The 23,845-nt window shown below is 49.6% G+C and overlaps 1 protein-coding gene across 1 annotated transcript in view; it reads right to left on the reverse strand.

Moving 5' to 3' along the window:
• Nucleotides 1–13,430: 13,430 nt before the first annotated feature.
• ST8SIA2 (ST8 alpha-N-acetyl-neuraminide alpha-2,8-sialyltransferase 2) overlaps nt 13,431–23,845 on the reverse strand; it is a 70,013-nt gene continuing 59,598 nt past the window's right edge. Inside the window, exon 6 of the mRNA XM_063091338.1 lies at nt 13,431–13,806. Within this exon, the coding sequence (XP_062947408.1) occupies nt 13,521–13,806 (286 nt within the window). The 3' untranslated portion in view covers nt 13,431–13,520. The remainder of the gene's footprint in view (nt 13,807–23,845) is intronic.

Genomic DNA, 23,845 nt, shown 5'->3' on the forward strand with positions numbered 1-23,845 from the left:
ACTGATGAACATGAGCCTGTAGGTGGAGAAGAGATGATTGAAATAAAGAGATTTAATCCATACTAGACTGAGGTACACCCATATAACCTGTGGGGAGAAAAAGAAGCATATAATCTCAATGAAATAATAGCTCTTTTAATATTTTACTGGACAAACATCCTGACATCTTTTAAATGAATGTTATCTGTATGCATTCAAATAGGCTTTTTGGAGTTTGCAAAATTATGTAATTTGTCTTCCTCTTATCTTCAAGGAAGCATGAAGCCTCTTCTCCTGAGCAGACTACAAGGCATATCTAAGAGAGGGCCTCAAGTTGCACCTGGTATAACAGAAAGGCTGCTGAGCAGTGGGGGTGTGGTTGACAATTCACTTCTGCTCCTGAATGCTCCTTTTGCCTCCTACCGTGTAGGCTTTAGGTAAAAGACAAAGCCTTATTTCAAACTGTGAGTCTGTTATCTTATTTTCTGCAACAAATCAATTCAGATAAGGGAGCAAGTATGAAGAGAGACTTCATCAGGTAACAGGGAGGTGCCTCTTTCTTTATCTGTTGATGGTGACTCAGTTTTGGGTTGTGAGAAGCAATTTCAATGTTTTGAGATTATTCCTCCTGTCTGAGATTTTATCTTCCTCTGAAGCTTGAATGCAGTTCCCTGCTGTGCTAACACCAGTCAAGAGTAGAGTGACTGTGTGTTTTGGGGGTGGGGGTGGGGGTTGGCCAGGGAATTCCTGTCTTTGCCCACCTGGGCTGCCCAAGGAGAGAATTTTTTTTGGAGAAACCATCTGATGAGCCAGAGATCAGTCACTCGGGTACATTCATTGTGCTGGGTCAGGTGGAAGAGAGGAGAACATGGCAGGTTGAGCCCAAGAGGAGCAGGCAAATGGAGATACTATATCTGAAGATTGGGCTTAGTGAAGCCATGGCTGAGGAATCGAGAGGGAGAGGACTCAGAGCCCAGAAAGATGGGAGAGCCATCTTGGACATAGTCAGAGGATCTATGGTTGGCAGGTTGGGTCCTGACTTTTGTGTGTCTTTTATTTGTGACCTTGAGTTTCCATGCCAGACTATGTGTGGACATAATTCTGTCTGTTATGTTAGTAGAATTAAGTGTTAAGTAAATCAAGAGAATGGGTCCCTTTCAGTAAGGACTGGGAGAAAGTGATGAGATGAGGAGGAGGGAGACACAGAGCATGGCCACAGCTGAGGCAACCCAAGAGCACAGGTGTGTGTTGATCAAGTGGGGCAGAGGGTGTATCCAAGAACTCACTGAGTAGCCCCCCACCCTACCCCCAAGTTATATGGTTAGAGGGTCTTCTATAAGAAGTGCAGGGTCCTGCTCACCCAGCTCAGTGATCTATGAAACCACCACTACTTCTATCCTCAGCTCCTTCTTTCTGTCCGGTTTGACTCCCATTGGAGGCTGGCTAGAAACTCCCAGTCTTCCCAAGAACCACTAGGAGAAAGCTGATCTGCTCCTCAATGGCCTGTGCAGTTGACAGCAATCCTGGGAAACTGTAGCGTTTCCTCAAAGACTGGTTTGGTGACTGGTATAACAACGAGAAGAGCCATAAAAAACCAAGGAAACTATGATTAGAAGTGGAACACTGAGGTCTCACTAGCCACACCCTGACGGAAGGTGCAGAGGAAAGAGGGACAGACATGGACTGGAAGAAAAGGAGCTGAGACTGCAGGCCTCAGCACATACTGGGTGAGCACCTGCCTGTTTTCCGTCCCTGTGGCATGGCTGAGACCGTTATCCCCAAGTCAGGGGTCTCATGAATCCGGGTGGCCTCACCTGGGACAGCATTGAAACCTACAGGGAAGCTGGACAGTTCATGGCAGGGCTTATTCCTTTGGTGGCTTTTGTAAACTGGTGGAGGTTGGCAGCAGTGTGGTAGCCAGCTGCTTGAGCATTTCTCCTGTCTTTTGCTGCCACAGAGGAGGGTGGAGCCTTCCCAGAGGGGGTAGTTGAGAAGGTTAACATCCAATATAGAAATCCTGTGCTGTCTTCACGGCCCAGCTTATCTATCATGCTCTCTGTGAATCCTGCTTTGAATCCCCCCAGTGCTTGGACTGGCATTTCCCCTTTATTTCATTCTGCCATGGGTAGTGCACAATTGTTCCTGCCATTAAACTTGAGCTTCCAGAGGCAGGGACTGTGAGTCCCACAATGCCCAGGGCAAGACCTCATTCATTGCAGGCTCTCAGTGGTACACAAACCTGGAGTCCTCTCTTGTCCTGTTCTTGTGGGTGAGACCTATTCGGCGGCTCACTGGTGTAGGCTGTGTATCGTACACGTGGACTCTGTCCCATGGCCCCAGAGCTAGAGGGCTGCCAAGTTTTGGGGGTGGGGATATGGGGGTATTCCAGCCCTCACTCTTCCTTTGTGGTCCATTTGTAGAGAAAAAGAGAGCTGTATTCACAGGCACATGAACTCACCCCTAAGGCTTGTTTCGAAGTTCTGCTTCCTTGCAGTAGTAAAGAGTGTTTTAGAGAGAATGGACAAGTTGAGGAGGAAGGAAGGAGCTGACGAAGATGACTTGGAGAGCTGGCAGCAAGGGGAATACCCATCTGCTGTCACAATTCAAGTGCCTCTTCCTTTGTGAAGCTTCCCCCCAGGGTCCTCTCTAGTGTACCTTCCTGCAAGCAGAGCATGTACACGCATGCTCTCTCTCTCTCTCAACAGCAGTTTGCTCATTCCTCTATAGCAGCCCTTCCAGTTCTGAACCATATGTCTGCCCTCCATCCTTCACTTCCACCACTGGATTGTGAGTTCCATAGGAGTAAGGACAGGGTGCCCACATGCCATGACAAGTAAGAGGCACTCCCCGATGTTTCTTAAATGAATGGGATTGCTATGGACTGAATGTTTGTGTACCCCCCAAATTCATGTATTGAAATTCTAATGCCCAAAATGATGATATTAGGAGGTGGGGTCTTTGGGAGGTAATAGCGTGTGGTGGTAGAGCCCTGATGAATAGAATTAGTGTTTTTATAAGAATTGATGTGAGAGCTTACCCCTCTCTCTGCTCTCTGGCATGTGAGGATACAATGAGAAGGCACCATCTGCAAACCAGAAGCGGGCCCTCACCAGACACTGGATTTGCTGGCACTTTGATCTTGGACTTTCCAGCCTCTAAAACTGTGAAAAGTAAATGTTTGTTGTTTGAGCCACCCAATCTCTGGTATATTTGGTATGGCAGCCTGAACTAAGATGGAGATGAATGAATTAATAATGAATGGTCTTCAATTGCTGTGTAGATTAGGGAGGCTGAGATTTATAGAAGGATTTCTTAACCTGGGTTTGATCCCAGCTCTAGCCATGTGACAAGCCATGGGCCTGTCCCTCATCATAAAACAGGGATAATAATATCAGAGGACTGGTGTAGGAATGGTCTTGACAAAGGGCCCAGTGCAGAGGCTGGCACATGGTAGACACTCAGCAGATGGAAGGTGCTATGACCATTGTACTCAGTTAGGGTGTTGCAGGGACACAAAGCCCTTTGGAAACAAGTTCCTCTTCTGATATGCAATGGGGAGGGAATTTAAAGGTGCTGACATTAAATTAAAGGTGTATCTGTTACATTACTATGATCCTAACTGTAGCTCTCACGGAGACAGAGGCAGAGAAGTATACTATTTTATCCAAGCATAGAAACCAAGGCCTGGGGAGCCTACTTATTGAGTAGCCAGAGAAAAGTGATTTTAGGAAACTGGGAAGCATTCATTCATTTATTCATTCATCAGGCATTCATTCATTCATTGTTGGGCACCTACTGCATGCCAGGCCTTGTCCACTTGCTTCAACAACAGTGAAGGAGGAAGGCTGAGCCAGTTTGGGGCTGGGCAGAACTCACCACAGCGAGTCTTCACCATCTTGGCTTGAGAGAGTGGCCCAGAGAAGGAAGTGCAGCGCCGCGTGCCCAGCACCTTCACCAGGAGAAGCACTTAAGGCACCTCTGGTTTAATCACAAGAGCAACCAAGCCAGGCAGGCTTTCTTATTCCCAGTTTACTGATGAGGTAACAGAGATGGGATGAGTGGCTGGACCCTGCTGCTCAGGAAGGAAGCCGAGGAGGTGTTGGTGGGGCTTGGGCTGTCTGAGGCCTCCCTCCTGTTTCCCTGATGCTGCAAAGAAGGGTTGAGAACCACTTCTTCATCGTAACTTCCCCCCCACCCCCTGCAAATACCTGATGTTGAGGCAGGCTGTTGGAGTGGGGTTCTGATTACAACAGTGGTAATGTCTTGCAGTGCTCACAGGACAACCCCCTGCCCTTTCTCAGCCCATGTCTGTTGCATCCCTGCTCCTCATTCATTTGCTTTGTCCTCTGCTCTGTTGGTTTCGCTTCTCACTTCCAGGCTGGGCTCTGCCAGAGTGTGATAGCACATTTTTCCAGCAGCCCACAGTTTGGCCACCCCCATCTCATCCCCAGACACTGACCAAATGGCCCCACATGTGCAGAGGAGGATGTTCAGTCCCAGCTCCCTGCTGAGTTCAGAAGGCAGCAGCTGCAGCTGTGGGGCCCAGGGCTGTGCAGCCAGCCTGTTGCTGGTGCTGCACTAATGAGCATTTCCACTGGGTGGGCCTGGGGGGACAGTCGGGGTTGGGGAGGGGCTGGTGGCTGAGACTGGTGTGAGAACAGCAACTGTGGGAATAGGCTTGATCGCTCACAGCCAAGGCTGATGTAGTCCCCAGGACCTTGGAGACACACTGATCAGGGTGAAGCTTAGGGGCTTCCTGCACCACTCTGTGGAGCCGAGGGCTTGGGTTTAAATCCCAGCTCATCACTTCCTAGCTTTTTGACCTTGAGCAAGTTAATCAAACACTTTGTCTCCGTTTCCTCCTCTATGGAGCGGGAATAATAATAGCATCTACCTAGAAGGGGTAGCTGTGAGGATTGAATGAGTTAGTCCATGTAAGGCATCTAGTCAGTGCTCTTTTCTGGCCCTGCACCCTCCTTCTGTTTCCGATCACACTCCAACCCTTCTCTGTGTGCTTCACTGAGACTATTCAAGGCTACTGGTTGCCCATGACCAGTCCTTGCAGACTGTCACCAGATGCTTCTCTTTCTTGTGCCTCTTGATGCTTCCACAATTGAATTTACAACTTGTATCTACATGAGCTAAACAGAACATCTGCTTTGGGTCAAGGATATGCCCATGGAAAACAAGAAAGAGGAAAGCCAGTCACTTCTCCAGGCGTGGTTATCACGAAAACATCACTGAAATGAGGCTCTGGTGTTCTTGCCAGTGGTCCAAATGCCCAAACAGCTCTCTTGCCCCCTAGTTTCTTGCCTGGAGGATCTGGGAGCAGGCGTGATATGTGATGTATTTAACAACTCAGAGGGACCCTGACCAACCAGAATGGACCCTGGCCACTACACTGAAGCACAGGCACTTGGGGAGCTCAGAGCTCTTGACTGAACAGCGAGGAAGCATTTTAACAATTGACATTGCTGCGCAGGTGTGTTCTGGGCCTGCATCAGCTCACCAGTGGGAGGAGCCAAAGCAGAGCAGTAGCCTGTGAGGAGTCCAGGTGGTAGGAGGCTGAGTCCCGTCCTCTTCCTCCCGTGTGCAGGCTCACGCTGTGACCAGGTGGTTGAGGAAGGATAGAGTTAAGTGGTTTTCAGGGGCTTGCAGTGTGGGCTGGTGTTAACAGTGTTGGCTTTGGCATCAAACCATCTACTCACAAGCTTTGGCATCTTGAACAAATTTTGGCCTCCGAGAACATTGATTATCTAGTTGTGAACTGGGGCAACACAACACACAGGGCTGTTGTAAGGATGAGCATTAGAGAATCCAGAATGCATGACCCAGCTGAGAAAGTGGGAGCAATTCCTGCTCTTCTTGAGGAGACCCTGGTGACCTTCCCACTCTGGGGCTTGTGGGGGGCAAGTCTTCCTTTGAAGCACCCACACATCCATGCAGTCCTCACTTGTTCTTTCGTTCACACAACAAGAGTTTACTGCCTACTCTGTGCCAGGCATGCCAGACGAGGCCCCTGTCCTTGAGGAATGTGGAAGGGAGGTGGGCTATATGGTGGGTGGGCCTTTGCTCCTGCTGCGAGCACACAGCAATCCAACGTCCCAGACGTGACCAGCATGGCAGCAGCAACAACAAAATCCGCTGGACAAAATAGAGCTAAGCTTGAAATCAAGGATAGAAACCCGCAGAAGCCAGGAACAAAAGAAAGGCCTCAGGCCAGAGGCCTGAGAGGGGCTGCAGTGGAAGAGATCTCAGGGGGTTAGGAGCTGGGTCTGAGTCAGCGGTTCCCAGCTGGGGCTGCACCTCAGCGACACCTGGGGGATCTAGGAATGAGCCTTCCGTGAAAGGCAAAAGTCATGACATTCTTTGAGTGGGTCAAATGGAGACTGGAAAAATCTGGCCCATGAAATCAGCTATAGGGGTAAAAATACTGACCATCTATCTACCTGGGGCCATCGGGGACAAAGCATCACCTGTGAGAAATTCAAAGCCGGTCTGTGACTCTTGAGAGTGCCAAGGAACTGGTCATATTGCCAGCCTGTGGCCAGGACCCCAGGTAGAGACTTTAGCAATTACCTTGCAGGATGGCCACTTCCACCATCCAGTGCACAGGTGACCCCTATGGAAAGCAAGTCTCTCTTGAACATTCTAGAAGGACATCGTCCAGGCTGTGCACTAGGAGGATGTCCGTGATCAGCTGCCAGAGTTGTTAATTAAATTTGTCTTGTGTATGGCCTGAGCATTGGAATCTTTTATGAAGCTTCTTGGGGTTGAGAACTACAAAATAAATGAGATAATTCAGATAGCTTATGAAGACCTCCTAGCAGGGTAATGTGATATGTAATAGAAAGCAATTAGCTGAAGGAGACCGGGAACGGACTCCCCAGGAGGTGACATTCGATTTGCAGCTTGAAAGATGAGGAGGAGGCAGCCTGAGAGGAATTGGGGAAGCAGCTTTCCAGGCAGAAGGGACAGCAAGTGGGATGGCCCTGAGACTGGGATAATCCTAGAAAGTTCTAGAAAAAACAAAAGGTCTGTGTGGCTGGAATATAGTGAGCCTGAGGGCAGGAGGGTTCAAGACCTTGTAAGCCATGGTAAGATGCTTGGAATTCTCTTCCGAGGGTGAAGGAAAGCCACTGATGGGCAATGGTGTGAAGTGATGTTGGGTAAGCAGAAACCCGACAACTCACAGCTGCACGCCTGTCATTTGCCCTATAGCACTGAGACCACCCCTGCTCCCCACCCAATTTCTCTCTCTCACCATCCTTTATTTGCATTTCCACAATAACTTGGTAAAGGACGGGGGTAGGTGTCTTCTCCACTTGAAACATGAGAAAATACCAGAGCTGAGCGGCCTTGTTCGTGTCCCCTAGGCTCTTGAGTGGCAGGCTTCCAGAACATCTGGTGCCTGTCCCAGAGCTCTTGCCCAGAGATGGGGTGCTTGTAGGCACGAGATGCAGCCAAGCAACCTGTCCCACAGTTGGTATCACAGTGAGTTGTATACCTGCCAACCTGGGCCATTGCAGTGAGAAAGCACAATCCTGGCTTCACTTGGGCAAAACAGCTCACCCCAGTGTGGCCTTCCCTGCAACATCCAACCTCCGTTAGGCACCAGTGATTCTGAGGAGCCGGCCAGCCCTCTACTGGCTCTGTCCAGCAGCTCCACCATTACAATCTCATTTTAGAAATTGAAGGCACTTTGAACCAAATTGAAGGGGTGTTTGCCTGCACCAGCCTGGACTGCCTCATCTCATACGACATGTGAGAGTCTGTGAGCCTCCTCGTGGCCAGCTGGGCCGTCATGTGAGGGTCCTTGTGGCCATGGGCCAGCATTCCCACTTCGCTGTTAGGGCCTCGTTTCCTATTAATTCCCCAAGGACTGGCTGCTCAGTGCTGGTGCTGGGTCAGCTTTGGAGAAGCCTCTTTTAATATTTGCAGATGTCATAGCTAGAGCATTTTGGGGTCTGTCTTGACACGGTTCCTGGAACCCCTTGGGAGCCCCATTTCCCACTGCTGGTTCTAGGGGAAGTGGGATGGCTAGGAAGGGGTAAGGAAGGCTGAGAAAGGCCACAGGGGCCCTTTAGTGTCCTTGTTGGGTAGCTCTGTTGGGCTCTGGCTACAGACAGCTAGCGTGATTCTAGACCAGTTGTTTGACCTGGGGCTCAATGGCTCAACACCCTGTGTATGGAGATGGCCCCACCACCTGCACTGCTGAGGATGGAAATTAAACCACCCTCAGCGTAAAGCCCAAAGGCAACTAAAACGCTGCTTCTAGACAGTAACCATGGAAACCTCCCATTTTTGTGGATGGCCTGCCATCAGAACAGAAGCCAGTCCGTTTTTGCTTCCCGAGGGATGGCAAAGCATACTCTGCATCCCTCTTCCCTTCCTGCCATCTCACAGCAATGCTCCAGGTCAGGGCTCAGGTACCTCGGCTCTCTGGGCTCACCCTGTTCTTGTTGGGTGCCAAGGAGACAGCACCAGAGATGGGAAGCAAAAGAAGGGGGATGAAGATGGGAAGAGACAACACCCAGCAGTGCTGGGGAGAGACGGCAGGCTGGGCAGGCTGTCGGTGTCATTGGGGATGCTATTAAGGGCATTCACAAGGCAGCATGCATGTCTGGAGTCCCATCTGACCAGCATTAATAAATGTCCCTGTTCCATTCATTCTGAAAGAGGAGCCTTAATTAGGCATGAAGAGATTTATCAAACAGCAGCCCCTTGGAGCTGTTGGTCTCTGCCATCTGGACGGATGGTTTCCTACCCTGCAACAACAGCAGTGAGAATGATTGATGAGGTCCCACAGCTCCACCCCCTGGGCCTGGTAAAACTCAAATGGCTTTCACCCTCCCCAGAAAGCAGCGGATTGTGCCTGTGTTGATGCGCAAATGTGCTGAGGTTCATGCAGAAGTTTGCCAGGTCTCTGTGGAGGTGACCCCCAGACCCGTGGCAGGCAAGCCTGTACTTAGGGTTAGATTTCAGTTTACAGTGACCCAACCACAACGAATTAACAGAAAAAGCCCTGGATTGAGGATGAGAAGACCAAGGTGAAAATCCTCCCCATGAGCTATGAGCCTTCATGCAGGTTTTTGCCTCAGTTTTATGACCTATAGAATGGGGATAATGATTTCTGCTTTGGCCCAACCCACAGAACTTTTTGGAGGTTCTTTTGACATTATAGATGCAAAATGACTTATTAGTTATAAAGTCCTCTACAGGCGTTAAGAATTTAACCCAACAAACATTTATTGAGCGACTGCTGTGTGCTACGCACCACGCCTAGTGCTGCAATGGATGCAGATGGGTAAAACAGTCCCTGCCCTTGGCGAGCTTACAGTCTAAGAATGGTCATAGGACAGGTGCACAAGGAACTATAATACAAGGCAGAATATGGCACGTGCCATGAGAAAGGTACATATAAAGTGCTATGGTGGCTCAGTGGGGGGCGCTCCCAGGGGGTGGTAGACCAGGGAGGGCTTCATGAAAGACGTGGTTTCTGCACGGGCCCTGAAGGAAACAAAAGAGAGGATTCCAGGAAGGAGAACAGCAGACCAAAGGCACAGAGGCAGGGAAATGCGGGTGCCCCTCCCAAGGACAACACCTGCTCGGGGGTGACTTGGATAGTGTGTGAAGGAAGAACGGGACCTTACTGGGTGATCTGTAATGTCAGGGTAAAGACTTGTGCATTTGTTTGTGAGTGAGAGGAACTTTTACAGGTCTGTGAATGGCTGGAGAGAGAGTCTCCGAGCATGTTCAGGGTGGCCTGGAGAACATGTAAGTATGCGCAGAGGAGATCCGGGACAGGAGACTGCTGCTGAGAGGGTGCGAGTGACAAGCAGAGGCGAGGTCAGTACTAGTGGGAGGGAACAGTGAGCAGTATGTGGGAGAAGAGCCGAAGATGACGTTAGGGTCTCAGACTAGGCAGTTGAAAGGGTCACGGGTCTTCCAACAGAAATAGGAGGGGTGGTGGGGGAAGGGAGACAGGATTCTCTTGGCTTTAGCGTGTTGAGTTGATGGCACTGCTGCTGGAGCAGGCAGGGTGGGTGTCCAGCAAGTGGTGTGCAACCTGCACATGGAGCCTGGGAGGTGGGCTGCAGAGAGGAGGGAATGGCGCTCGTAGAGAGTGACGCTGGACCCAAAGGAGGGCAGGAGGCTGCGGATGGAGAGTACGGAAAGGGGTGCAGGTGACGATGCCCGTGTAAGGGACGTCTACTCTGGGGGGGCAAGGAGGAGAGAGGGAATTAATGGTCGGGTCAGTCTCGACACCTTTTCAGATCAAGGTAGGGGGTGTCAATAAATAAATCATAAATACATAAATAAATATATAAATAAGTGGCCAGAGGGGCTGGGAAGGGAGGAGAAAAACCACCAGAATGTGGCATCCTGGGTTCCAAGGGGCCAGGGCACGTCCAGAGGTGGTCACTGTAGAGCCAAGTGATGTAAAGAAGGGGCCTCTCGACTTGGGGACGTGGAGGGTGCTGAGAGGCTGGAGCCAGAGTGGGCTAGACATGGAAACTCATGGCAGCCAGGACAGGGGACAGCAGGAGGTCCGACACCCTGCCCAGGCCTGGTGGTGAAGGGAAGTGAGGGAAGAGGCTGCAGGAGCCAGGATGGGTGGGATGAGCGTGTTGGTGGACAGAAAGGACAGAGGTGGCAGGAGAGTGGCTGAGGGCACAGGAGAAAATGTCACTGGCAAGAGGAGGGATGTTGCTTCCTCAGAAATGGGAGGAAGGAGGAGGAAAGGAAGGGGAGTGATGAGATTCTGAGGGATCTCATTTCAGACGGCTCCATCTCTTCAGTGGAGGGGGAGAGGGACAGTGGGTCCGTTGGGGGCTTGAGGCAGATAGAGAAGGTCTGAAGGGCTGCAGGGTGGCTGGGGAATCTGACCGATGGTCAGCAGGTGACTGAAGGGGTCACCTATGAGCAGCAAAGGCCGGCTGAGGCTGGCTGACCCATCCTTATGATTCCTGTCACCACCAGAGTTACGAGGCAGCAGGTCAGGGTGATGGGGACAGGCTGTGACTTCCTGGGGCCACCCAAGGCTAACTGGGCAGGGAAGGACCACTGTGCCCAGACGGAGAAGGACAAGGACCGAGGGAGAGCCAAGGCCCTGGGCTGTTGCCATCACACAGCCTAAGCATCTTGGCAGTGCAGGACTCACTGAGTAGGGGAATGGTGCACATGCTGGTCGTCCTGGGGCCTCCAGCCTTTGTCTGGAGAGAACCCGAAGGCAGGCATAGTGCTCCTTCTGCTCTAACTCCCATCAGTTTAACAGTTTAAGGAACCAAGACTAAGACAGGACAGAAAGAGAGCAACAAAACCCTGCTCGCCAAAGATTCTGGCCCTGGCTCCCCTGCAGGGACGGGGTGCTGGCCTGGCGGACAGAGCTTGGGGACGACTCCAGGACCTGACATCTGGGCTCCCATCAAGATTCACCATGGAACATTCTCGAATCATCCACTGAGGCTCTACTGATCATTCTACCTGCTCCCCTGGGCACTGCAAGCTTTAGAAATTAAAAGTCTTCTAGGGCCTTTGAGATCCTCAAGATGAAAGGCTCTGGAGACGTGTAAAATATGATACTAATTATTTCCACTGCTCATGAGGGTCCAAACCACTCAGTTCCCACAGAGCCTGTTCAGGGCTGTTGCTTTTTTAAATATTCATTTTATAATGCAAATCTTACATCTCAGACCTCAAGCAACAACAAGCAGAGCCACAAGGGAAAAAGCGCAGAGATGTATTGTGGTAATCACGGTTTGGGGCTGGAGCGGCACTGGGGGTGGGTCATGGTTCTGGGTGTCCCTCCAGCCCCTCTGCTTGCTTCCTGCTAGCCGTTCATTTAGAGCAGATGTCCTGTTCTGAGCTGCCACTGATTAATTATGTCCAGTCTCATGTGCTTAGGAGCGTATCTCAACTAATTTTCTCAACTTAATCTTCACCTTCAAGATAATGTTTTTTTACTTATCTTTCAAATATGTTTTAAAACACTGTTATTTATCAGGCGAGGGAATACTTCTAACAGGTCAAGGCTAATGCTTCTCTATGTGTGACCTGTGGTTCCAGCCCCTAAGTTATTGGCATTGAGCCCAGATATCCCCGGGAGATTATGTCCAGTATTTGGAACTGCATTTGGCTTTGAGATTTTTTGTTTTGTTTTGTTTTTTTTTAAAGTCTGAAATATAAATCTTAATAGAGAAAAAAAGGATTTTGCAAAATTCTAAAGTCATTGCTTCTGTGGGAAGATGGAGGTAGGTGTGGGGTGGACGTTGGAATCTCTCCCTGCGGAATTGAAAACCTCAGCGTTGGAGCATGGTGTGGGCTAGTGTGACCATCAGGATAGGAAAGTGACAAGAAAGTGACATTGACACAGCAGTCTGGCTGCAGAACCCCACAGAATGCAGAATGCAGAAAGCAAACAGAGAGAGTGGCTGCAGAGACATGGAGCTAGACGCTTATTCTTTCAGGTCTCACACTCCAGGAATCTGTGAGGCAGCCCGAAAAGCAATCTTATATATGTAAGAAGGATGACATTTATCTTAAAAGTGCCTTTTCACACTTCCCTGGTGGCAGAAGGGGACAGTAGAGCCCCTCACATAACATTCTAACAGGGTGGAATGGAGACCAGCCCTGGGGGTGAAATCCCAGGGTCTCTTCCCCCTCAGGGGACTCAAGCTGCTTTAAAGATCACCTGGCACAGCCACCACATTTTGGACACTCTTCTGCCTTATTCTGGGGTGGAGTGGACTTTTAGCAGGAGGTCTGGATTCTTTGAAAACACGATTTGGAACACCCCACCTCTTCCGTGTCAACTGCCTGCTCCACCCGAAGCTCTCGGTGGTCTTGCTACACCGAAATGTGAACTGTCTGTGGTGACCCTCCAGCCTTCTCTCCATAGCTGTGGAGGCCTGTCTGGGACACATGGGTCAACTCTGGTTTGTCCCTCAGGCAGTCAAACTCCAAATTTGTAAAACAAGGCCCTTGGTTCTGCGGTGGCCTCTGCTGCTTGGTTTCCTGGTGCTTCTTTGCCCAGTTGGACTCTCCCACCTCCTTCTCCATGAATAGCACCGCTTTAGACGGGGTCACGCCATCCCTCTGGGTCTTGGCTCCCCCAGAATCCACACATCCCAGAGGCTCAGGGCAGCTGACAACAGGTGGCTCTTCATTCATCCATGAGCCCAAAGATCCCTCCAACCCAGGAGGCAGTTTGTCGTTCAAAGTCAGGGGACTGGCTTCTTTTCATGTCAAGTCCTTCTGCCCCCGAAAATAGACTGAGTCTCAGTCTGAATCAGGTGGGTTCCCCACACCTTCTTCCTGTGGCTTATCTGCCTAATGCTAGATGAACACCACACAGTTATAAATACTCAGGTCAATATATATATGCAGGTACAGATATATATATTCTGGTCACTGTTTTACACTTTAACAAAGAAAACCACTAGCCTGCTTGTTCTATTGTTTGTGCCACCCTGACTCCCATCTGCCTGTGGTGTAGCTGGCAGAAAATGTGAGCCTCTGAGTCCCCCAGGATGCCCCCCTTACGTGGCCCCATCACACTGGCCGACAGTCAGTTTCAAAGCCCCCTGCTCATGCAGGCTCTTGAGGGCCTTGAATTCCAGAGGCATGGTGTGGGGGCTGGCCTGGGAGGTGTAGCCATACTTGAGGCTGTCGTAATAGTGGTACTTGACCGGGTTCTGGTTCTGATCCAGCGGAAAGGGCCAGAAGCCATAGAGGTAGATCTGGTTGCAGAAGCGCGTGGCCAGGGTGTACATCAGGAGGCCAGTGGTGGGTCTTTTGATGTGGACTTTGTTGGTCAGCCAGTACCTGTAAAAAAAAAAAAAAAAGTGAGAAAAGAAACTAAAAACACCCCATATGAGTTTGTGAGTCATCCTTGCCAGGAAGAGGAAAATTTTGTCCTGCTCAGCAACCTGCTTCTTGCCACTCCAGGAGCCCTAGGGACCAATCAAGCCACTACCCTGGTTGCCTTCACAGAGGACTGACGGCCACTGCTGACTAGGCTCCTTAGGCCGGGTGCTTCCACATACATGGTTTCATGGAATTCTCACAACAAGCCTGTCTGCAGGTGCAGATGCAGAACTGGGCTCAGACATGAAAGGCGGCTTGCCCAAGGTCACCCAGGTAGAAAGGGGCAGCACCTTGATCTGAACTCAGGCCTGCCAACAGCTAAAGCAGGGGTTGGCAAATTTTTTTTCTGTAAAGGGCCAGATGACAAATATTTTTGGCTTTGCGGCCTCATGGTCCCAATTGCAACCACTCAACGGCACCATTGAGACGTCTCTATGGAGACAGCCCACCACTGAGATTTGCCCTCCTCCCGGTAGCCCTACAGGCAGTTCTCTCTGAAGCCTTTCCCTGCCCCAGATATGATCCAAGTTCCATAGTGCAAAACACAAGCTGCAAGACCTGGCCCCTGCCACTCCTCCAACTTCACCCTCGGCCACACTGTGCCCCCTCCCCGGAACGCCTGGCCCGCAGCTCCCCAGGCACCGCGCTATATCATAATGCCTCGTCCTATCAAGGCTCAGGTCAAGACCCCTCTGCACTCCTGACTGACTCATCTCTGGGGTGTACTAAGTGTGTCCCTCTGGGCACCTGTGGTCATCTGCCCACCAGTCTCTTTGCAGGCTGCAGCATGCACGTGCACCTTTCCCGCTGTGCTGCGGGCTCCTGGAGGGGCCTCTATCCATCCTGCTGTGTCTGTGCTCAGGGTCCTTGAGAGCCCTGAAGAAGTGAATGGTCATTTTGGAGTGGGAAGGGATGCTTCCCAGAAGAGGTACATATGTTTGGGTTTTTTCCCTCTTATATTTGTGACTTTACGGGGCCATGACCAATTTTCTATAGTTTATATAGGGGGCTGGGGTGGGGTGGTACTGTTCTCCAAGGAAAAGTTCTGGGAATGTGAGGGGCAGCCTGTGGGTGGCATGTTCTAGTGAGGCCCTGGCTGGGTTTGGGCCAGACTCCCTGGCACTCTGCCAATGTCCCTGGGGTCACCTCTCCTTGGCCACCTGGAGGCCCAGGGCTAGAAGGAGCCGAGAGGCAGTGCATCTGCCTTCTGTGTCTGCTCCTCTCTTCAGGTGCAGACAGGGTATGCGCCGATGTTCTCTTCCTGCCCCAGCCACTCCTCTCCCTCTGAGGAGGTTCCTCCTGGGCCTTCCAGTCCAGGGAGGGATGAGCCAGGCTGAATTCACACATGACCACAAACCCTGGTGCAGGTCCTCTGGCCATGTCTGGTGCTGGGTTGGTGGGGCAGCCAGCATCAGCTGTCCCAGCTTCAGACAAGGGAACTCTGCTGGGACCCTAACACTGGGGAGCCACTGGCCAGGTGGAGAACTTGTGCCCAAGAATTCCCGAGATGCTAAAAGCTATACTGTGATCAGGGTTATAGGAAACTGCCCCATATCTGAACTCTGCTCCAAGCTCTAGGTAAGGTCTAAATGTCTGGTTGGAAAGGCCCATTTTATGCCCCTTTTTCCTTCTCTAAACCTTCCTAACCTCACTACATGGCTACTCCCCTTCCTCCCCATCACCCAACTGCGATCTGGCCCCGACTTCAGTAGAGCACCTGATGGGGTGTGTCAACTCCGACCCACATCACAGACGGAGGCCACAGATGGGCATGAGGATTGAGAAAGTTATCCCAGCTGGGGAGAGGTAGAACTGGGAATCCCCTTCAGGCCTTCTAATTCCAAATCCATGTTCTTTCCCTTTTGTGATATAGCCCCAATAGATACATGGGCAGCTGGGAATGTGTCTGGTCCAGTGTGACTGTCCTGGGACCTCCCCACGTGGCCATCTGCTTAGTCTCCAGCTGTTATGTAGGAGGCATGGTGCTAGCTTGGGGATGCCCGATGCTAAGGTTGGGGATTGCTGGATAAGCAGCCCTTCCTTAAAACACCTTGGCCCTGTGTATGCTCAGCAGAGCTAAGCTGAGCTTGGGAGGCTGTGGGGGGCAACAGTAGGGGTAATGGAAAGAGGAGAAGAATCCCAGAAGAGTAGCAGCTGATGTTCAGATCCTACCACACATCCTTGCAAGTGCTCATCCACCTTGACTTAACCTCATCCAGTAACGGGGAGCTCACCCCCGCAAGCTAGTGCATTGCATTTGCAGCTCTAGTGCAGAGCTTCTCAACTGAGGCTGCCCACTGGAATTGCTTGGATCCCACTCTCAGATGCAACCCAGACACTGAGATTTTTACAGCTTCCCCCAGTAATTTAAATGTGCCACCAAGGCTAAGAACTCATGCTCTGACTAGTAGGTAGTTCTGCCAAAAGAACCCAGGAATAAGATATTTAGAGAAAAAAAGAAGAAAAGAGTAAGTGTCAGGAATAGCCATAGAGGTTTAAACACGATTGGGACTAGAGAACTCATCTAGCTTGGTGGCCTAGGGATGTAACTCAGTGAGGTGGGATTTGGGACACATGTAAGGAAAACTACACATGGCCTCAGTGGCTCAGGCAATAGGGAGTGGTGGGGATTGTGGCTTCTCAAGGGATAGCCAGTCTTATTGTTGTCTACTGTGGTGGTGCCAGATGTTCTGATTTTTTTCCAAGAGTATCAGAAATCTGGATTTTCATACAAGTTCTCCAATTTTTAAATGTTGGCTGATTAAAAAAAATTTAAAAACATAATGAGAGGCCCTATTGGGTGAGTCAAACAGACCATGTCTGTGTTAATCCATGGGGCTCCTGGATTGAATTTGTCCCCTTCTTTCAGTTTACAAAGGAAAATGTGGAAGTCCAAGGTGACTTGTCTGAGAAGAGGCCAGTTTCCCACACAGCTGGTTATATAGAGCTCAGATGAGATGTAGGCTTCCTGACTCCTGGTTTCTGGTTGTTTTTCATCCCATGGCAATCTGGGAGGGTCAGGGCTGGGAGTGTGTTGCAGCTGCAGCCAATGCTATCCAGGCACACTCAAGCCACCGGCAGTGTCCTCGCATGAGACACTCCCTGAGCAAATGCAAGCCTTAACACCGGCCAAATGCCACATCAACGATTTGTGGTTTATTTTTTGATAGTAATACCTTAGCAATGGAATACTTTCCTTTCAGGCCCTCAATACTATGCTCAGAAAGGGGGAGAGAATTTAATCAGTGATGAAATGTGCAAGTAGCTCCTAGGTGGGTCGTAGGTTACACAGACATGTGCTAGACCCTCCCCCTGGATGCCTTTCCCCACACGTCCATTGGGAGAACACTCTTTTCCCCCCAAACACTAAGTATATGCATCACATCTTCCTGTAAATATTCCATTTGTTTCACCCTTTTTTCCCCAGCTCAGGCTGTCAATCACCTCCACCTGATTATCACGAGCTTTCTTTCTACTTCTCTTATTGTGCTTAGCAACCCGGGCTGATAATTCATTACCATTATGGGTTGGTCTCCCTCATGAAATTGTACTGTGATTTCCCCAAGAGCAGGCACCATGCCTTACACTCCTTTGTAGGAGGTCTCTAAACGCATCGATCGGCTCAGTGCGTGCTGGACCCAAAGCACTGTGGCAGAGACAGTAGCACTCAACAAATACTCCACGCACTCTGCACTCCTCTACATCTCCCAGCATCCCTTGTAACTGGGCTGGGGTCATGAGACCACTTGTGGCTCCTAGGCAGCAACAAGAAATGTATCCTTTTTTGGCTGTCTTTCAAGAGCAGATTCTCCCTTTCTCTCTTCTCCTGCCTCAGAGAAGAGAATGTTAAAGCCTCCTGTTAAGATGTATCACCCTAAGATGGAAGAATCCTAGATCCCTGAATCACTGATTGGAAGAGAGCCCCTGCCAACTCACATCACGCTTTGCAAGAGTGAGAAATAAACTTCTGTTGTGCTAAACCACTGGAATCTCAGGGTGTGTTACTATAGCAAAGCCTGGAATCGATTATCCTGACTTCCATCATGCTCAGCAAACACATGAAACACATTTTTCAAACGGAATTGAAAAATGGGAAGATGTGAAAAAAAAAAAAGAAAGGAGGAAGCTAGCAAGGCATGCAGCCAGCTGGGATGGGAATAGAAACACCCTACTGCTCAGATCTGGTGCCAGGTTTTTCACCTAGAATCACTAATGGGAAAGGTGTTAACGGCAAACGAGGCTCCAGAATGAATTGAGAGCTCTGGGGTATGGGGGGGACTCACTTATTTCCTGTTCTGCCTCCACGGGTAAACAAGAACTTCTGAGTGATGTCTGACAGGGACACGGGAGTGCCGTTTAATGAACAGCTTGTAATGGAAGCTGACTGAGTTCTGCAAAAACAAACCACTCTCCATTTCCTTTATATCTCCTCAGTTGCTCTGGCCAAGTTAGAGATCATGTGCATGGCCGATTTGTAGATGATTTCTTTAGGATAACAGCTGGGTGTTAAAACACAAACTAATCAATTGTGCCTTCCCAAATGAGGTTAGCCGGGTGCATCCAGGACGTTGTATGACAATGCACCTTTAATATCCCAGTCTTGAGATTTTAATTAGGAGCCAAAGTAGTCTCAAAGAAGTCAGTAATTATTTTTCAAATTGGCTACCTCAATTGCTATGATGATTAAGCACTGTATTTTATGAGCACGGACAGCAATCAATGAGAATTGCCAAAACCATCTCTGAAGCACATTTGTCCTTCTCCCTGGATACCTGGGCTTGGTACGTGGACAGAGTAGTGGCTGCCATTGTTGAAAAAAGGGACCAAGAGGGCTTTCTCCAAGAAGCTGAAAACACTGTGGGATAGAACTCATAATATTCTTAAGGAGCAGGAATACCTCACAGGATTTGCCAAGGGACCTCAGTGGTTCTGTGTGGAAGATCAACCACGAAGCCAGGAGTCTTGTGTCAGCAGCCTGGGCCCTGATCTGGGGGACCAACAGCCCATTTCTGTGCTTTCCTTGTGAGCACTGCTTAGGGCTCTGGTGTGCTGCAGGATATCTCAGGACAAAGCTGCCCAGCTTTGTGGTGATAGAGAGCTGGGGCTTTTGTCTCAGAACTGGGGCTGTTGTGAAGAGTTGATCCAGCCATGAGGATGCTGAAGGCCAGTTCCTGGTCACCGACCTCCATGTTCACCCAAGCCACTGCCCTTGCTCAAGTAAGCCATGCTAACCTCAAATAGGACCACACCACCGAAAAATCTCCAATGACTCCTGGAGTCCACAAGATAAAATCCAATGGCCTCAGCCTGGCTTGTGAAGTCCTTGAGATCTGGGCCTGCAAACCTCTCCCACAACCTGGTGTGCACAGCCACACTGCCACGAGGAATGTCTCAGACACCTCCATGTGTTCCTGGCTGGCAGTTGCTTAAAGTCTCGCTTCAATGCTACTTCCTGCAGGAAGCCTCCCAGGCCTCCCTGCATGGTTTTGATCCATTTGTTATTCTACCCTATCATAGTGATTACTTGTTTGCCTCTTGCTCCCCTACAGTTTTAAATTCTGTAAGCAAGTGGACTGACTTCTTGCTTCTGTGTAAGCCCAGATCCTAGCAGAGCGCATGCATAAGGTGGGCACTCCACAAATCTTTATTTAATGAAGCAGTAAATGAAAACTAGCAAGCAGAGGCTAGTGGCTGTCTTTGTCAGGAGAGGTGAATGAGCCCAGCTTCATTCTAAAACACCAGGTCTGCACATGTGAAAAGCAGGCTAACACCATCCTAGAGAGAAAGTAGCCAAAAGAAAGGAGGAAAAACATGATCCTGGTTATTGGAGGGGTTCCTTCTGCTACAGGGTGGGCCCGTTGGGGAGTGGAGGGACTGCCGGGCATGCCCAGGTGTCACCTGTGTCCCTGGAGGCCCAGCAGAGACCCAGCAAGACCATTTTCTTGGGGGCTTTAACCTTCTCTCTGAATTCTGGAATTTAAATTGATGTCACCGCAAGCAAACAAAATTCTACTCGACCTCATTCATAATCAAAGGAATCCAATTTCAAACAACAATCAGGCACCATTTTTCACTGGATTGGCAAACATAACAAATGTTGATAACACACTTGTTGGTGAGGTTATGGGAAAACAGGCATTTTCAATCATTGTAGGCGAGAGTGTAAATTGGTACCTACCTCTAGGGAGGGCAATCTGGCAATAGCTGTAAAAATTAACAATGTGCCTGTCTCGCTTTTCTAAAGAGCAAGCCTATAAACGTACATATGTGTTTGCAGGTATCCGTACAAGGGTGATCAGTGTAGCATTGATTATACTAGCAAGAGGTTGCAAACACCCTCGATGCCCACCACTAGCTTCTGCTTACACAAACTATGGTCCAAACACACAGTGGACCACTAGGCAACTGTGAAGGAGAATGAGGCTGTGTGTGCTGATAGGAAATAATTTCCAGAATTTAGCAAGGTGCAGTGCTTAGAACATGTTCTCTTATGTATAAAAAGGAATATTTCTGGAAGAATACACACACAGCAAACCAATTTAACAGGTTGCCTCTGTGGAGGAGGAGAGGAGGGGTGTGGAGTGGAGCTTGCTTTTCACTTTAAATCTTTTTATACAATTTAGATTTTTCTTTTTACCATGGGCATTGCAATTTGAGAGAGAGAGAGAGAGAGAGAGAAAGAGAGAGAGAGAGAGAGAGAGAGAGAGAGAGAGAGAGAGAGAGAGAGAGAATCCATTAAAAATAAACAAATGCCAGTAGCCATCTGTGCCTTGATACCATAGGCCTCCCTCCTTTTCTCTTCTAGGGACACACTTCCAGAAAGGTGAATCTAGTTCGCCTCACTCGCTGTCCACTGGAGGAGGCTGGGACCTGCAACCTGTGCTGGTCTCTCCCTTTATTCTTTACACCTTGCTCCTCTCCGGCTGGGCCTGCTCCTAGCTCCAGGTTTCTGCTCCTCGCTGCCAGGCAGCAGGGCCTGTTCTGCCAATTTGCCTCCTCTGGCCCTGGCGGGAGGCAAGCTGAGTCAGTGCCATCCTCAGGCCCACGCTCAGCACTCTTGGTGCCAAATTAAGCACCAACTCACAGGCCTTGCCTGCACTGAGGCCAGTGGGCTGGGTGGCTGAATGGGCCAGCGGGCGCCCTCTCTGTGTGTCGCAGCCTCCCCTGCTGTTGTAATTGAATTAGAGCCATTCACTACCAGCTGCCGACCACAGCTTCCCACTTCCTGAGGCCATACTCAGTCGCCCTGGTGTCCTTCCCCTCTGCTGCTCACCTCCCTTGCCAACAGCCGGCCAGCGCGCTGTGCCACTCTGCAGGCCAGCAGAGCCAGGGACCCCCAGGGGAGCTGCTCGGGCTGGGGCAGAGCACCAGAGGCTGGGCCTTGCCAGCTGCTGGGTGAGGATGGAAGGGCAGGACTTCTGCTCAGACTTTCTACACAAGGCTCTCCATGCCCTGGCAATGCCAGGTCTGCAACTGCCTCAAGTGAGCAGGAATCTTGTAAGTACACTGTGGGTCAGAGACCCCCCCTGGCACAGATGTGTGGAATCAAGGAATCTCAGAGAAGAAAAGGAGGCCATCTATCCCAACTATTCTGGTTGAACTATGTGTGTCTCCCCAAGTTCATGTGTTGAAGTTCTAACCCCCGGTACCTTGAAATGTGACCTTATATAGAGATAGGGTCTTCACAGGGTAATCAAGTTAAAATTAGGTCATGGGGAGCACTTAATCCAGTACAAGGGGGCATCTTTTAAAAGCTCATGGAAAGATTTGTATTATTTTTTAATTCAAATTTCCACAATTTTTTTGAAGTATCCTCACATAACTGGTGTTCTTATAAATGGGAAATTTGGAGACACAGGAATACAGGGAGAACGCCATGTGAATATGAAGACAGCCACCTACCAGCCTAGGAGAGAGGTCTGGACAGATTCCTCTGTCACAGCCCTCAGAAGGGACCCAACCTCGACACCTTAATTTTGGACTTCCAGTCTCCAGAACTATGAGATAATATACTTCTGTTGTTTAAGCCAACCAGTCTGTGGGACTTTGTTACAGCAGCCCTACCAAACTAATCTGCAGCTCTGTCTGTGTGACATGGGTTTCCCTCTCCATGGCCCCAGTAAGAGGTGTTCGCTGCAGCCTGAACATCTCCAAGGAGGCTGAGTTCACCACCTCCTGAGAGGCAGCCAGGCTCATTTCAGGGGATCTTATCTGGTGGAATGTTGCTGCCAGTGTCCAGATGGGATCTGGCTTCCTGTAGATCCTCTCTCAACCCCAGTTCTACACCTGGAACCTCAGGCCGAGTCTATGAGCCCCTTAAGGGCAGAGACCTGGTTTTATTGATGTTTCTATTCCCCCAGCATAGTCCTGGAGACTTTAAGTGCCTGAGGAATATTTGCTGAATGAGCGAAGGCTGCTCTTGCATTCCTTGGAGCTTCCTCTCTCTCGAAACCTTTCAACTTTCCAAGCTTTCTGCCACTGCGGTCCCTTCTCCAGCTTGTGTCCAAAACTGAACATGATTCTCCAGGTGGGATCTGACCAGGCAGAGCAAAGCAAGGCAATCATCGACCTCCCAGGCTCTTAAATATGTTATACATCCACTGCAGCCACCTAAGATCACGTTATCCTTTTGAGCAGCCATATACCTGCTGATGGTCGGTACTGCTCATCCCTGCGCACTTGTATAATTGTTTAGAACCTACTTACTGAACCTTGCACTTGTCTATATGAAATTTCTTACCCTTAGATTGATTTGGATTTAACTTGAAGACGCTGAATATTGAGAAACCCTCCAAAGTCATATCACCAATGAATTTGCAAAGCAGACCACTGATACCCTCATTTAAGTCACTGGCAAAAATGGGGACAAAGACTGAACCTCGTGGCTGGTTCATAGAGGTCTCCATGAGGTCAATATTAATCTAATTAATTAGCATCCTTTAGGTGTCAGTGGTCAACAGATAGTGGTCAATTTACCTGTCAAGAATATGAGAAGCGAGGTGGCCGTGGGAAGAATAGAGACCTTTAAAGGCTATCCATGGGGATTCTAGTCCCAGCTCTTCATCCTCATCTGTGTGACCTTGGGCAATTTTATAACATTTCTGAGCCTGAGTTTCCTCATGTGTAAAAAGGGGATAAAAATAGTCTCTGTGTTATAAGGTTGTTCTGAGAAGAAAGTTAATATTTGTCCCCTTCTATTTCCTGAATTGTCAACCAGGTCACAGTTCTCCAAGTTGCCCACAAAATGTTTTGTCAAAGGAGGTGACTTAATTCCAGATACGAGATGACTGCTCTGATCCAGGCCCACCTCTCTGCTACCCTGCTCACGAAGGGACACGAGGACAGTGTGCCATGGTATTTCCCAGTGAGCTCACCCTGCTCCTGCTGTTTACCTCTCCATCTTTGAGTGTTCATGTGTCATTGAGCTGAGACCTTTTTAAAACTCTGGCTCGGAGTTTCAACATGGGGTGTCCATCATTTCCCCATGTTTAGAAAATTGGCCCAAAGATTGCCTGTCCCAGATTGCCCTTTTCCAATTTTGCACAATTTGGAGAAGATCCCGGCCAGCTGCTCAGTGATTTGACTGCAAGTTTTCTCCCGGGATGTTAAATGGTCTTGATTTTGTTGAGAACAGTGGTTCGCAAACTTATGCCATGTATCAGAGTCACCAGGAGGGCTATTACATGGCTTTCTGGGTCGCGCTCCTGAGTTTCTGATTCAGTAGGTCTGGGGTGGGGCTGAGAATCTGCACTTCTAACGTACTCAGGCGACGCTGCTGCTGCTGATGTGGGGGACCATGTTGAGACCCACTGGTTTATAGCAACAAAGTGGGACTGAAAAGTGACGATACTAAAGGCCTCGTCACCCTATCCAGGTAAAGACCTGGTTCCTTTGCTGAGAAAACATAGATGGAAGAGGAGTCAAGGAGTCCCTTTTACTTCTGTCCTTTGCAGCCTCACCTGTCTTTTTGTTCTTACTCGAAACATAAATATAAGTT

This window comes from Cynocephalus volans, chromosome 3, assembly GCF_027409185.1.
Source record: "Cynocephalus volans isolate mCynVol1 chromosome 3, mCynVol1.pri, whole genome shotgun sequence".
Classification (NCBI taxonomy): domain Eukaryota; kingdom Metazoa; phylum Chordata; class Mammalia; order Dermoptera; family Cynocephalidae; genus Cynocephalus; species Cynocephalus volans.